Below are 14,864 nucleotides of genomic sequence, written 5' to 3'. Positions count from 1 at the left end.
ACTGTTTGGCTTTTTACGGAAAAAGTTTGCTGACCCTTGTTCTAAAAGAAAGACTGATACATTTGAATACATAAGTACCAAAAATCTGCGTGACAAATATACAATTAAAATTTAAAGTAAACTGAGATAATATTTAAATTATCTATGACACTATAAACTTACTAACTGTAATAAGATCTTTTATAAATAAGAAAAGATCAGTACCTCAAAAGAAAACTAAGCAAAGCAAACCAACTTGAAGTTCAGAGATAAAGAAAACAAAATTAGTCAATAAACACGTGAAAATCAACTCAACTCATAGGATTCAGAAATGAAAATAAAATATGAGCGAGACATTTACCACATTAACAAAATATTTAAAACTTGAGATTACCTGCTTTTAATTGAGGTTATGGAGAAAGAAAAACTGCTATCTAAAAGGCAATTTGAAAATAATGTATATCAAATTTTAAAATGTAAATATCTTTTGTGTCAGCAACTTATCTGACAGACGTTTTCTCACTAGGGTGTAATATTACTGTCTTGAGTTTTCAAGAAAGTACACCTTTTGGTGCATTTATACAATAGTGACAATGCAGCTGTTATCAAAATTGATATAGATCTATATATGGCTCATATTTATTGACATCCAGAACATTTTATTATTGAGGAAAAATAAAGCAAATCGTAATACAACATTTGTAGAGTAATATTGTTTCTATATTAAAAATACACATTTACACACATGCAAATATATAATTTCATATGCATATAAAATTGACTGGATAGAAATATCTGATTTTGTTTACAATGTGTATTTCCGGAGAATAGAAATGATGAATGAAGGGATCCTAGGTGGAAAATCTTTTATACTCTATACACTTCTTTTGAATTATAAGCCTTGCATTTCATTGTTTAAAGTTATTTTACGAAAGTTGCTGAGATTACATTTGAAAAATTATCGTAAAATTTTGAAGTTATATTTAACGGTAGCAAAGCCAGGACTATTTTCTACAGTAATTAGGGCAAATTTGGTGATAATGCCTTCTCAAAACACACACCTACAGAGTTGAAGGACACAACTCTAAAACTAGGCCTTAGGCCTTACGTGTTTAAGGGCAAAGAATGACCAAATTAAGTATTCTGGGGCTTCTTAAACAGCCTGGTTGTAAAGAAGAAGTTTATATTTTCTCTTTAGCTAAAAACTCAGGGTTCATTAATCATAACGATTATAATTTTTTATTTGCTTGCAACTTTTTTGCCATTTGTTGCCATGGCAACAAATCGTGTATTGATTCAATAAGGGCATCTTGCATTTCTTAGAATACTGTAATTAGATAACCAATTTGTAATTAAGTCAAAATGAAAGCTGACCTTTCTCCTTGAGATGATATAACACTACCCATATCAAGAACAGAAGATTTATGCTTCAAATGAGCTTAAATAAAGTTTAAGAAAGTGGAACTCTGCTTCCTCTTGAAAATTATCATCTTTTCTCCTTGTCAGTAATAACAGATGTAACAAAATATTCAATGTATTGGAACACAGCAATTTCAACTGTGTATTCATATGACATTGCAATGTAACATACTGCTCTGTAGAGTAGGTATTTGGTGCAATCCATCAACTATTAAAATTCTGTCAGTGCAATGGTGAGATTTCAGCATGCAGTACAGACGTCTGTGCTGAGAAGCAGAAGCAGATAACCAACTACATTGACAAGGTCAGCATTTTTACTTCTTCTCAGCAAAAAGGGAATTCCTAATTTAGTCTAACAGTGCTGTCTTCTCAGAGTCTATTCAGGTGAACAATAACAAAAGACAAACAGAAATGCTCTTGCTTCTCTACGTGGGGTTTGACAGCTTTCCAGGAGATCCAATAAGTTCCCAGGGTCCAGTAACAGAAATCTCTTTTCTTTCCAAAACATCAGAATTATAATCCATGCAAAGAGACATCTATCCTTTCTTCCCAGAGTATTTTTTTTCTAAATCTACAAGCACATTACTTAGAAAATTAAATGTACAAAGAAACAAACTTAAATGGCAAACTTTAGAAATTATATGCTTATGTTTTCTATTCTTCTTTCACGCCTTTACTGTTCCCTTTAGTTCTCTGTGCCATTTCATTTCTCTCTTACCAATTGTTGCCCCTCCAGTTTACCCATTCATCCTCCCTAGCGAAGAGATCAAGGACATTGTGCTCTACTTTAGAACTTTATGGAAGCACTGTTTTCACATACAAACCAGATTGAGACATTAGAGCCCTTTAAGTCAAGCCTGAGAGAGAACCCGAAGGGCTTCTAGCCTAGGCAATACATCTGGCTCCAACTCAGGAGTCAGTGTACACGCTTGGTGATAGGAGAGGTATATTCCTGTACAATGAAACCTCATGCATGAAATTATCATAAAGTGAGGAAAGAGAAAATGTGATAGAGAAGAAAAGTTGCAAGCAAATTGGAATTATGGGCAATATATTTGGGACATAGATTTTGACACCTTGAATTTATTTGTAAAGTAGTCTCCAGTTACTGAAAAAAGGAGATTCTCAATGGGCATTTTTTTTTTTTAAGTTTTAGGTGTTGAACGTTTAGAAAGTAAGTGAAATAAGTACCAATGTAAGCAATTTGTCTTGTTTATAGCCACAGAGTGTCTCCACCAAACTCATTAGCAAAGTAAGGTAATTAGCACTATGAATGCGGTAGAAATAGATGATTCTCAACAAAGTTGCTTATTTTCAACTTTCTGCTTATAACAACACTCATTTGATAAAACTGGGATAATTTAAAGCATAATGAGAAGTCTACTAATATAATTAAATAATAATAATTTATTGAGTGCTCTTTTCCAGAAATTATTTTAAGAGCTTTAATGCCTTATTTCATTTAATGAACAAAACATAATTATTTGTGTATTATTATGTCCATGTTACAGATGAGAAACTGTGGCTCAGAAAGTTTACGTAAATAGCTGAATACCCCCTTGCTAAAATGGGTTTCCTATCCTAATGAGCTCAACCAAGAATCCATGCTGTTAATCATCAAGTTCCTCATTAATTCTTCTCAGATTCAGGTTTTTTGATTTGTTGTCTAAGATGGCTTGAATATTTTTATATTTTAGTATCATAGGGTGATTTACCCTCACTTTGATGACAAAATTAAAGCCAGTTGGGTAAAGTTACTTATGTAATATGGACAGCCAACAAGATTATTACAGGGAAATGATTGATGGTACAAACTCTGTGTTTCCATGATACTGTTTTGCCCTTTTCTCCATCTAAAAGATAGCAAAGTGGTGGGTGGCCCAGCCGCTTCTATTTTTCCAGGAATCCACCCCAGCCATAAACATTACATTTAAACCTAGTGGCCTAAGCTCAAGCACGATGCATAATCTAGTCATGGGAAGTGATATGATATCAGCTCTGAGTAGTAGCCACAGCAAGGAAAATCTAAAAGGACAAATTAAAGTACACACACACATGTACACACACACTAATAATACACACGCATAAATAATACATGCAAACACGAGGCTGAAGCTGTACTGGAATGGAAAAGGAGGTGTGTGAAAAACTTTGTAAAAGTCCTGAGTGACAGCTGAAATAAAGTCCCATACAACCATCTTCCCTGCCCCTAATAGATCTGGAAGTACTGAAGAATCTTACATAGTTTGACATCTGGTAAAATATTCAGATTTTGCCAGATGTGCACTCCTTTTGGCCACAAAGAGATGGTGTTAAAACTCAATATGAGGACTAAGTTAGTATTAGTGCTTTACGGATGAACACATTTTTTAGAAGGTGGTTGTTTCCTTCCAGAAAGTCTCCTTTTGAGAACTTGGCAGGACTTCTTTCCTTTTCCTCCGTTGGCTCAGTCTTTGCTATGCTATGTATTGCTTTGGCAGCACAAACTGAATTTTACCTTATGACTTGGACAGAAAAGTGTAGTCTGGATTTGTTGCATAGTGGTATGATTTATAAAACATAGACTAGATGAACTCAGAAAGCCCTCAAGGTGTGTAAATAATAGTAAATAAAGGGATTTGCAAAATATGGTACAAAGTTCTGCTGTGGTAAACTACATATATTTTATTCTTTAAATAAAAAAACTATCAAAATGTTTGGAGCAACATGAAAAGTTCCTTATTTAAAGAAATAAAATGGACCCTGCTCAGATATGAAAGCCAGATTCTCTAATTTTCTGAGTTCAGGAAATGGATGTCTGCATATTTAGCTCGCTGGTCTTTAATGTATACTAACTTACTTACATTTATCTTCTAAAGGGGTTAAAATTTAGCACTGCTTCTTCCTTGTATAATGAACACATTCAATAATAATGAGGACAATGATAATAATAATGCATAGCACGTATACTTTTTTACATTGTCTTTTACATATGATCTCTCATTTGATCCTCACAAAAGCACTATTAAGTATATAGTGTCAGAAAAGGAAACAAATGCACAGAGAGCATACCCAGAAGAGTCACCAGAGACCTTGTCACACAACTTCCAGTCTAGGGCTCTTTCCCCTGCCTCACACTCTCATGAGTGTGTTGCTATTGAAATCTCTATCTCGCACTTCTATAGAGCTAGAAACCCTGGAAGACCTAGGCAAAGATAAATGCAATCATTAGCCTTCAGTCTAGATTCTAATGTAATACGTCATACTTTTCACTTGGAATTGATGTAATATTGTGCCATAAAATGGGAAATCTAGCAAGTAGCAAGAGAATTTGAATATTTTGCAGAGAGAAAATTTCCACTATAGAAAAAGAAAACTGCTATAGTTAATTAACATGAAAATATTTACACACCTTGCCATCTATCTATATAAATTCATCTATTAGCAGACAACTACCTTCATATTTGAAATATATTGCTTCAAGTCAAAACTTGTCTATGATACTCCAAATTGTCCCTAAGGCATATCAGACTGTGGCCAAAGAAAGAAAAGCATATCAGAAAGAGAAGGGAAACAAAGAGTTTCCTTGTAGAATAAATTTAATTGTCCGGAGTTCTGAGTTCCTGCATAAAGCAGAAATTCCTCATGCATAAGAAATGGTAGACTCAGCTTGAATGGTTGATTGCTATTTCTTCTAATAAAGTTTCCAGGCACTCTCTCTCTCTCTCATTCTCTTGATTTTTCACCCTCTCTCTTTATCTGATTCTATGTCTATGTTGATCTCTAGCTATCTATTGTACATGCTTTTGTAGAATTTCAGGAACAGCTTTTTATCTGGAGAATATGGCTGCCTGAATGAGTTACATAATATAACAAAAGCTTTACCCCAAAGCTTCTATGCATTCCAAAAGCTTGTACTTGGATAATAGAAATATTAGCCTCAGGTGACTGAGAACACTTACTGTTGGTTGCATAACGTATGGCGGATGAGGCATCCATGAAGTACTCTGGACCTATGCATCAAACAGCATTTATTAGCACAAAGCAATCATAGAGAGAACTTGGTTCTTGTGTTCAGTGGAGTCACACTAGGTCATAAGAAAGTGGAGTCCACCTGACTTTACAGTTAATTCGTGCTCAAAACCAAGGGTAAAAAGGGAATTCTTGGACTTGATTAAATTGGTCCCTGAAACAAGGTAAAAGGTAAAGCAACTTCCCCTATCAGTGGAGCTGACTTCAGTGCCCACATGGCCCAGGCTGGGTCTTGGAGCATATTTTGAGGTTGATGTTGAACGCTAAAGTTTTAGGAGGCCTCAGAGACCATTTGAAGATCAGCTTTCAGGGATGTCCTGGCAAGTAATGAAGGAAGCAAGAGTTGACTGCTAAGACTTTCTCTTTTTCTGTCATCAGTTGTAACTTCAAATGCTCAAGTGATCCCATTTTAGAAATATGTCCAAGTGGTAAAAGTTGTGGTAAGAGCTAAAGAGATAAACCAAAAATTTGGGGCAGTTATTTAGGTTTAACCCAAGTTAAGCAAGTTTGTAATTATTTTCGCTCATGGTAATTGGTATAACACATAAAAATGAGTATGTCAGCCAGCCAACTATTCTTAAATGTACCATGTGTCAGACAAATGAAAAAGTCAGCCCGTATAAGCTGAATGTCACGTGGAGAACTCAGAAGATTTTTTTATATATACTCACACACACAGAATTGCCAAAACACTTTGGATTGAAAAAACCTGGTGAAAGGTGAGAATCAACAACATAGATCATTGCTGTAATCTCTTCTTTTGAGAAAAGGGAGCCAGAGTTAAATTCCACTTATGAGCCCTCCCAAGTAAAATCACTCTTCAGTGAATATTTTATTCATGTCACCAAAGTGCTCTACACTGTGGCTTAATGGGTGGTCTTGGCTGGAACAGAGGCCAAGACTAGAAAAAAAAAGGAAACCTACACACACACACACACACACACGCACATTACAACCAGGCAGGCCTGCAGGAAGAACAAAAACTGAACAGAACCTGCACATAGCCTCATGGGTCCCAAGGAAAGGCAATTAAGAAATCAGCCATTCAGAGACCCTCTAATGTAATTCAAATGAAAATCTATTCCATTTGCCCACGGATATGTTTCAAGAATCTGAGTGCAGAAAAAGAAAGAAAATGATCTGCTTTTGGGGGAATCAGTTAAGGAAAAGTGCATATAGTCTTAAGTTTGATTCTCTGACAGCTGGGATATCCTGAAATGAAGTATATAGTGACTGAACAAGGCAAAACTTCACTGAATTAATAGCATCAGTATCATTACAGTTTTACTCATTATATAACATCCACCCCCACCAGCTGCAAAATTCAAGAAGCACATGCATACACACGCTTGCATTCTCTCTTTCTCTTTCTCCCTCCAAACTTTTAAGAAATGACACTAGACACTTTCTACATGCAGCATATATATAGGCGTTTTCTAATTAGAATTGGAAGAACTGTTTGAAGAACAACATTAGGTAGAGAGGAGATTAATATCACATATGTAATAACTCAGAGGAATAAAATAAGGAGTATTGTTTGAGGGAGAAGTGTGACTATTTTAATCCACCTATGTACTTGGAATTAACTGGCTATAATATCTAGTTGAGGACACACATTGAGTCTCAGACTTTCCAGCATTTCAACATGTGGAACCCCTGAGGTCTCTTTTGGTCTCTCTGGAACTGAGAATGAAATAAGAGCAGGGAATAGGAACAACTTTTTACCACTTTGATAATTTCTTCTGTTTCTTGGGAAGTATGATTTAACATCTATCTGTGTAGCTTTACCAGGACAACCATGACAAAATGAGATGACAGTGATAAAATATCCTGGAGTGAGTGAAGGAATTGCTAGAAATGTGCTTTTAGAAAAGACACAATAGGGAACATGAACAAACAAAATAACAGACAACAAACAAAATAATTTCCCAGTGGTGAGAGAGCTGTACTAAGGTTGGTTGGACAGTAGCATAATCATGAAAACTCAGCAGGAAGAATGAAAAGCGTAGTGGATTTTATTATCCAGTGAATTGATGCAAACAGGCTCTTGAAAGTATAGGCTAACTCATAACTTGAGTATTATTACATTAAGATGTGATTAAAGTGTATGAGAATTTTTTTCTTTTCATTCTACTGTGTCCTTTTTGCCTCTAAATAGTGTATTACTGCAAGAAAGATATCTCCTAAGGTGCAGGTAAATCGGACATACCTGGTATGTGGAGACAGGGGAAGCAGCAATGAATGGCGTGATAGATGTCTGTGGAATCATGCGGTTGGTTGCAATACTGTACGGTGAAGAATAAAATCTGCAAACAGAAAACAAAAAGGAAGATTCACGAAGCTGCTACATGCCTGGCCTCTAATCAAATGCTATCAAGTACCTATGGGAAAGACATATTTCCACCCGCACGTTTTTCCACCAACCATTAACAAGAACGTCTAGGAGATTTACATTATTTGATTCCACTAAGAGAAATAAGTAGCTCCGAATGAAATGACTTTGAGTCATCTGATAAAATTAGCTGCACAAAATCTTTCTTATGCCAGATAAGTTTAATGCTGCCTCCCACTAGCAGGAGGAGAAAAGCCATGAGTGTTGTTTAAAAGGCTTTGAAAGAAAGACAAAATGAAAGCACCAAGCTTTACAAAAGTGACTGATGTTACAAATACAGGAACTGCATCTATGTCTTCTGTCAGGAAATAAAGACCAATTCCTAGAAAGTTATGGATATTTTGTGTTAGGCATAGGTCCATGCCCTCATGCAGAAAATACTTTCTCCATGAAAAGAGAAGCAACAGGACAATTTGTATCGAGGTTGGAATAGGAATGTTTTCTGGATTAAGTCAAGGCACTGGCAGAGACACTGAACCTATGTGATAGGCTCCTATAGACTCTATAAAAAGCACTGAATTTTCTAGTCCTCCAGAGCCCCTCGTTGAACAACTGTAGAATGCTACAAGATCAGGAATTCACAAATCAGAGGAGGGATGATTCTCCTGGAGATCTATAAAGGGTAGCTTCTGGATGTGAAAATCAGTGAAATGTCCATTTCTGCTCAGACTATACTGTAGAGTCCATGAGTTACTGAATGCTCAAATCCTTCAGCAGAATTCAAATTGTGTTTCCCCTATGTCTTACTGGTAAGCGAAAGGTTAGAGTGGCCAGCCACAGAACAGACAAAACCAGGTTGCCTGAGATGGAGTATGTCAGCGATGTGAGGATAGGTTGGAAAAATGCATGTGAGAAATAATGGTATAATTCTTTTGCTTTATTGGACTTCTAGCAAAACTCAATTACTATGGTTTTTTTTTTTTTTAATAGTATGACTGAGCTTGGAATTTACGGGACAAAGACTTCATCCAACCTCAGGGGTCAGTGATATTTTAAATAGAGATTTGCATGAGTTGTCTTTCTAAGAAAGCATCCCATGAGACTCCCATTAAATATGGGAGGACTAGAATTCAAGGTTGTCAGGATTCGAGGAATAAATTCTTTAGGCTTATTTTCTGTAAAAGTCTTCAAGCAAAAATATAGTCTTAAATGTACTTAAATTATAGTATTAAATGTACTTTAACTCTTAACAATGATTTGATAAGATCATACTCTTTTGGGTAAAAAAAAATAGCGTGGATGAAAAAAATTGTCCCATCATACATTACATTCTTACTATCCATACTCACCAGACCCTTAAATTTATAGTTGTGATGTTTAAAAGAAGCCACTGACTATACACCTGATATAATGACAAAAAGAGATAATACAAAGTTGTTTTTTTTTTTTTTAAAGACAATACTAACAGCTGACAAGGATGCACAGAAAGTGGAATTTTCATTCAATGTTAGTGGGAAAGCAAAACATTACACCCATTTTGGAAAACAGCTTTGCAGTTTCTTTTAAAGTTAAACATACACTTTCCCTATGGCCCAGCAATGCCACTTCTCCATACTAACCAAAATTAAATAAAAACTTTTGTTTATGGAAAAACTTTAATCGAAATATTTATACAGACTTTATTCATGCTTGCCCCAAACTGGAAACAACCCAAATGTCCTTCCTCTGAATTAATAAACTGTGGCACATCAATACAATGGAACACAACTTAGCAATAAAAAGAAAATAACTACTGAAACATTCAACATGATGAATCTCAAGTAAATTTTGCTAAATGGAAGACGTCAGACTCAAAAGGGTATGTACTATATAATTTCATTTATATCACACTAGGGAAAAGGCAAAACTATAGCGGGGTGGAGGAAGGGGTTGATTCCAAATGAGCATGAGGGAATTTGAGGAGGGAAGATACCTGTTCTACATCTTGATTGTGGTGGTGGTTACATGATTGTATGTGTTTGTCAGAATCATAGAACTGTACACTAAAGAGAGTGAATATACTGTATGTAAATTACATCTAATAAATCTGATTTTTTAAAAAAAGATAATTACTATGTAAGAAAACATTCATCTTTCCATTTAAAAAAATTATTGAACATTTACTGTGTCTAACAAAGACGAATAACACTCTAAAATACCCCTTTGAGTTTCTCTATTTAGTCACTTAAATTGTACTGTATTTGTGTATTAATCAGCCTAAAGCTCTCCATAGGCTTTCCATTGCAATGTGAACAAATGTTCACTCCTTGCACTGGCTAGCACAATCAGGCTATTGCCTACTTCTCTGATACTGTTTTCTTAACCCTTTCTCCATAGCTGACTAGGATTGAACCAAACTGACTTTCTTCTGTCCTGATCTCATCATTCTCACTCTCATCTCTACACTGAACTTGAAATTCTCTCTACCTAAAATGCTCATTTCTCCAAAGTTTAATAAGGCTGTCTCTTCTTCATTTCTGGTCTCACTCAACTGTCCCTTTTTCAGAGAGGATTGTAGCTAAATTAGCAACTGCCATGTCTGTCCCAATTGTTTTCTATCCTTTTCTCTTGATATATTTGTATAGTTCTCTTATCACTATCTGAAGTGGTAATTTAAAAAATTATTTTTATATGTTATGGACTGAATGTTTGTGACCCCCTAAATTTACCTGCTGAAGCTCTAACCCCTACTGTGGTTGTCTTTGGATATGGGGTGTCTAAGGAAGTAATTGGGGTTAAATGAGGACATAAGGGTGGGGCCTTAATGAAATAGGATTAGTGTTCTTTTAAGAAGATACTTCGGACAGCTCACTCAGGCTCTCTCACACGCACACACTGAGGAAAGGCCATGTAAGGACATAACAAGATGGTAGCCCCAGGAGTTTGAGACCAGTCTGAACAACATGGTGAGACCCCATCTCTACAAAAATACAAAAATTAGCTGGGCATGGTGGTGCATGTCTGTATTCCCTTCTACTTGGGAGGTGAAGTGGGAAGATCATTTAAGTCCAGGAGATTGAGGCTACAGTGAGCCATGAATGTGCTACTGCACTCCAGCCTGGGCAAGAGTGAGACCTTTTCTCAAAAAACAAACAAACACACAAACAAATGAAAAAGATGGCAGCCATCTACAATCAGGGGAAGAGAGCCTTTACCAGAATCGGCTACATTGATCTTGAATTTCTACCATTCAGAACTGAGGAAAGATAAATTTTTGTTGTTTAAGCCACCAAATCAATCAAGCCACTTTGTTATGGCAGCCTGAACTGACGAATACAATGTATTTATTGACATTTCTCATTCTAGAATGTCAGCTCCAAGGGGGTTGAGTGTATATCAGTATTGTTGCCTAGAACAGAGCCTGGGAGATAGTAGATACTTGATAACTCTATGTTGAATGAATGAATGAATGAATGAATAAATGCAGAGCAGCTTATGGAATTCAGTAGTGATTACCATACAGGAAGATCAATACCAGGGTGGCAGGACCATAGGAGAAGGGTCCCTGAAAGAGGTAGGAAGCTGAGGAATGAGAGCCCAGAGAAGATGGTCCAATATCACATATTAAATGCTAAGTGGAAGCTTAAATAATATACCAAATTTCTAAGCATGCAGGGGCATTAGAAACTAGAAAAAAGACAGTCCTTTTCTACGAAAAATCAAGGTTTGCATTTGAAAATTCCTTCTAGGTCTTATATTTGACAGATCTTATTTGTAAGGCAGTGAACAGTATTTGGGGCTCATAATGACACGTGAGGCACCCAAGGCCACTCAATAAACAGTCTTCCTCATACGCCATGCAGTGGTTTAACTTCTGGTAGAAATCCAGGTTCAGCCTCTTATACAGACAAAGCAAACCACACATTACATTTTAGCGTGGCTGGTCGACTTTGTAAAATGCGCCAATTGGAGTATTAAAAATGAAAGCAATAAAGATTGGATTGACAGGCAAAGTTTACAGGAAATTCTATGGGGAAAACAGAGAACAGAAACATAAAGAAAGCAGCCAAGTAAATGGATACTAGTAAAAGGAACCCTTGAGGGAAAATTTAATGCATTTTTGTCCTATCTGCTCTAATCCTATCCATCAAACAAGAATTACATTTCATACTTCCCAGCAAATTCCAATACTGCCACTCAAGTCAGAGAGTCATTTAGAACTGAAAATGTTCTGGGAAGAACAGAATCGGCATACCGTCTTGATCTCCTAATTCTGGTATTCTGAAATAAGCTCTTCTCAAGTCCAAACATACACCAGATGAATTTACAGGAAACCCCTGCTTAAACCATGACAGGAGAGGCTACTGTTGCATCTGAGGCTTACAGGTACCTATCTAAGGAAAATACACAAGGCCAGACTCCAAGGAGGGAACTGCAGAATGTGTTTCCAAATCTCTTAGCTTTTTTTCAGTCCCTGCCATGGTCAGGGTTTGAAAACATTTTCACACAGGCATCACATTAAAAATACATACATACATACATACATACATACATACATACATACATACTTCAAGCAGAGATGTCATGCTACTGGGGAACTTTCTAGGCAGAATAACAAAATAAGGTAATTCTAAACATGTGAATTTATGTTTTTGTATTTGGTAATATATGCATTATGCATTATGCCTTGCAAATGTTGTTACAGAAAATGGGAATGAGTTGCTTAACAAGTTATTTTCCTGGTAAAAGTTTACTTCTTCACCAAGATTCACAGCATTATGTATATACCAAGTGCCTCTTTTACACTGAACCCAGTGGTTCTAAGCCACAGGTGATTTTGCTCTCCAGCAGACATTTGGCAATGTCTGGAGACATTTTTTGTTATCGCAACTGGAGGAGAGGGGGGAGCTACCGGCATCTAGTGGATAAAGGCCTACGATGCTGCTAAACATGCTACAATGCATAGAACAGCTTCTATGACAAACATTACCGAGTCCTGAATGTTAGTAGCATGAAGATTGAGAAACCTTGCTGAAGCACATGAGCTAGTTACTTCTCGGGTTTCTTTCACATGAACAAAATATTAAATGCAAAGTGGATAAGAGACATTAACTAAGTATGATCCACGGAAGTCTAAGCTAGCCTTTGAAAAACTTAGTATTTTCAAGAAATGCAAAGAATCATTTGGTTCTTTGTCATTAAAGGCAAGCTGTCCTCCAGAAATCCAGAAAATGCAAATCTAGGTCACTAATAGGACATTATTTTGCCTGCAGAAAAGTCATCTTCAGGGGATTTGGCAGTCAGTAGTAATATGGTAAAATCTTATTTCACTGACAATAAAAATAACATTAATATATCAATAACCCCAGGGTATAGTTTTTTTTTACTGTACAAAAAACAAATCCTATTTACATATTGAAATAAACAGCACTGGCTTGTGTTTCATGTCCGCAGGCAATATTGTTAGGGCTGGAACCATAAATACTATCCTCAGGGTAACACAATAGTACAAGATTAATAAGGTATTGGTCATTTTTATTGTAATACCAACGTATCCTTCACATTAGATTCCTTTCCTAGTGTAATAAGATAAGGTTTCCATATTGCTTAATACCAAATGCCCACATAAAGCAGCCAGCAAACCAATGCTATAGAAAACATTCTTTTTCACATCTCCCCCAAGAATATATTTTATTCAAATAAAAACAATCCAGGAGGCTTTTATACAGCAACTCCCAATGAAAAGGGCACAGGAAAGATGAGATTTTGAATATGGGAGGGAATATTTTCCACCTCCCCTACTCGTCTTTGAAAGGGATGGAATTTCACATTGGATTGCTAAAAGAGCAATAGGGCAATAGTAAAAACAAATTAGAGTTTTACCACATAGCTCTAAGAGAATGGACATTTTTATTCTTGTAAGTTAGCCTACAGTAAAAAGTACTACGATTTTTACTTTTCTGTTGTGACACAGACGCTTCTTCTCTCTACCCTTCAGAGTCCTAGAGAAAAGTGATATTGATCTAATTTTTAAGTGATAACTTGGATAGATTCAGGCAGATGACAGAACTGACATTTTCTACTGCCTAAATGCAAACAGCGCAGATTCACCATGGTGTAGTTATGAACTGTTTGTTCTTCCTTAGCTAACAATCAAGCTAACTTCGGGGGCCTTTATTTCAGTGTCATGTTTCTGTATTAACGTGAAGGTTATGAGATACAGACCATTTAACTCTTTACACAATTTAACCTACTAGCTACAACTCAGACACATACTTGCTTAAGATACTAAAAAAGCCCCATGGCTTAGTTTACTGTTACAGGATTCCATAGGATCACAAAATATGTCATTTAGCTAGGATGTGGCACCTCTCCAAGAGGAAAAGCTCATGTCACTGCACTAGCAAGAAGCCTTCCCAATTCCTCATCAGAACACAACTGCCTCTCCTCCACGGTCCCATGGAAATAATTTGCTTTATTTTTCTTTTTGAAAAAAAATAAATAAAAAGGTAAACGGTGAAAGATAAGTTTCCCTCTCACCCTATTTCCCACTACTGTGTTGGCCCTTCCCAGAGAATCACCACCATGCTTTCTCGCGTACTCCTTCAGAAACATTTTATACATATGAAAGTTAATATATACATATATCTTATAGTACTTTGTGGTTTAATCGCAATAGTTTTGCATTCTATCTCCTATTAGAATTGTATATATGTCCATTGTTCCTAATATGATGTGAGCATTTTCTTTTTTCTAATTTTAGACTGTACTATAGATAGGAAGTTGAAAAAAATTGTTAAGCTTATTGACCTCAAGTGAATCAGCATTAAGCAACGTTGAACAATAATAACTGGATTGGAGTAAGTTGCAACTACATCTTTGGATACCCTGTGTTCTATGTAAAATGGGACCAGGCTGTTCTCTACAGTAATATTTATCTTTCTGTTAGGTTACTTATCTCTGAGTTATATTTGATGGCTAAATTGCATACAGCAATGCAAATGAGGAATAATATACTTTATTATGGACACTTATGTTAGGCTCCTTGGTATGTTGAGTAAGTTGTTTAAATCAGCTTCCACACCTCTAAAAGGCATGTCCCAATGTTAACTCAAGAAACAGTATATATTTGTGTGACATCTCA

General features: G+C 36.0%; 1 protein-coding gene across 15 annotated transcripts in view; it reads right to left on the bottom strand.

The window, feature by feature from the left end:
- The window catches only part of RBMS3 (RNA binding motif single stranded interacting protein 3), a 1,471,465-nt gene that overhangs the window by 122,172 nt on the left and 1,334,429 nt on the right, over positions 1 to 14,864 (bottom strand). For 11 of the 15 annotated variants that reach the window (XM_054681570.2, XM_054681561.2, XM_054681562.2 and 8 more), the window contains 2 exons: positions 7,619 to 7,715; positions 5,340 to 5,390 (listed from right to left, as the gene is read on the bottom strand). In XM_054681570.2, coding sequence (XP_054537545.1) covers positions 5,340 to 5,390; positions 7,619 to 7,715 — 148 coding nt within the window. The remainder of the gene's footprint in view (positions 1 to 5,339; positions 5,391 to 7,618; positions 7,716 to 14,864) is intronic. The other 4 variants (XM_054681567.2, XM_054681566.2, XM_054681568.2 and 1 more) reach the window with 1 other exon arrangement.

The sequence above is a fragment of the Pan troglodytes genome, chromosome 2, assembly GCF_028858775.2.
Source record: "Pan troglodytes isolate AG18354 chromosome 2, NHGRI_mPanTro3-v2.0_pri, whole genome shotgun sequence".
NCBI lineage: Eukaryota > Metazoa > Chordata > Mammalia > Primates > Hominidae > Pan > Pan troglodytes.
This window is presented reverse-complemented; position numbering and strand designations above follow the sequence as displayed.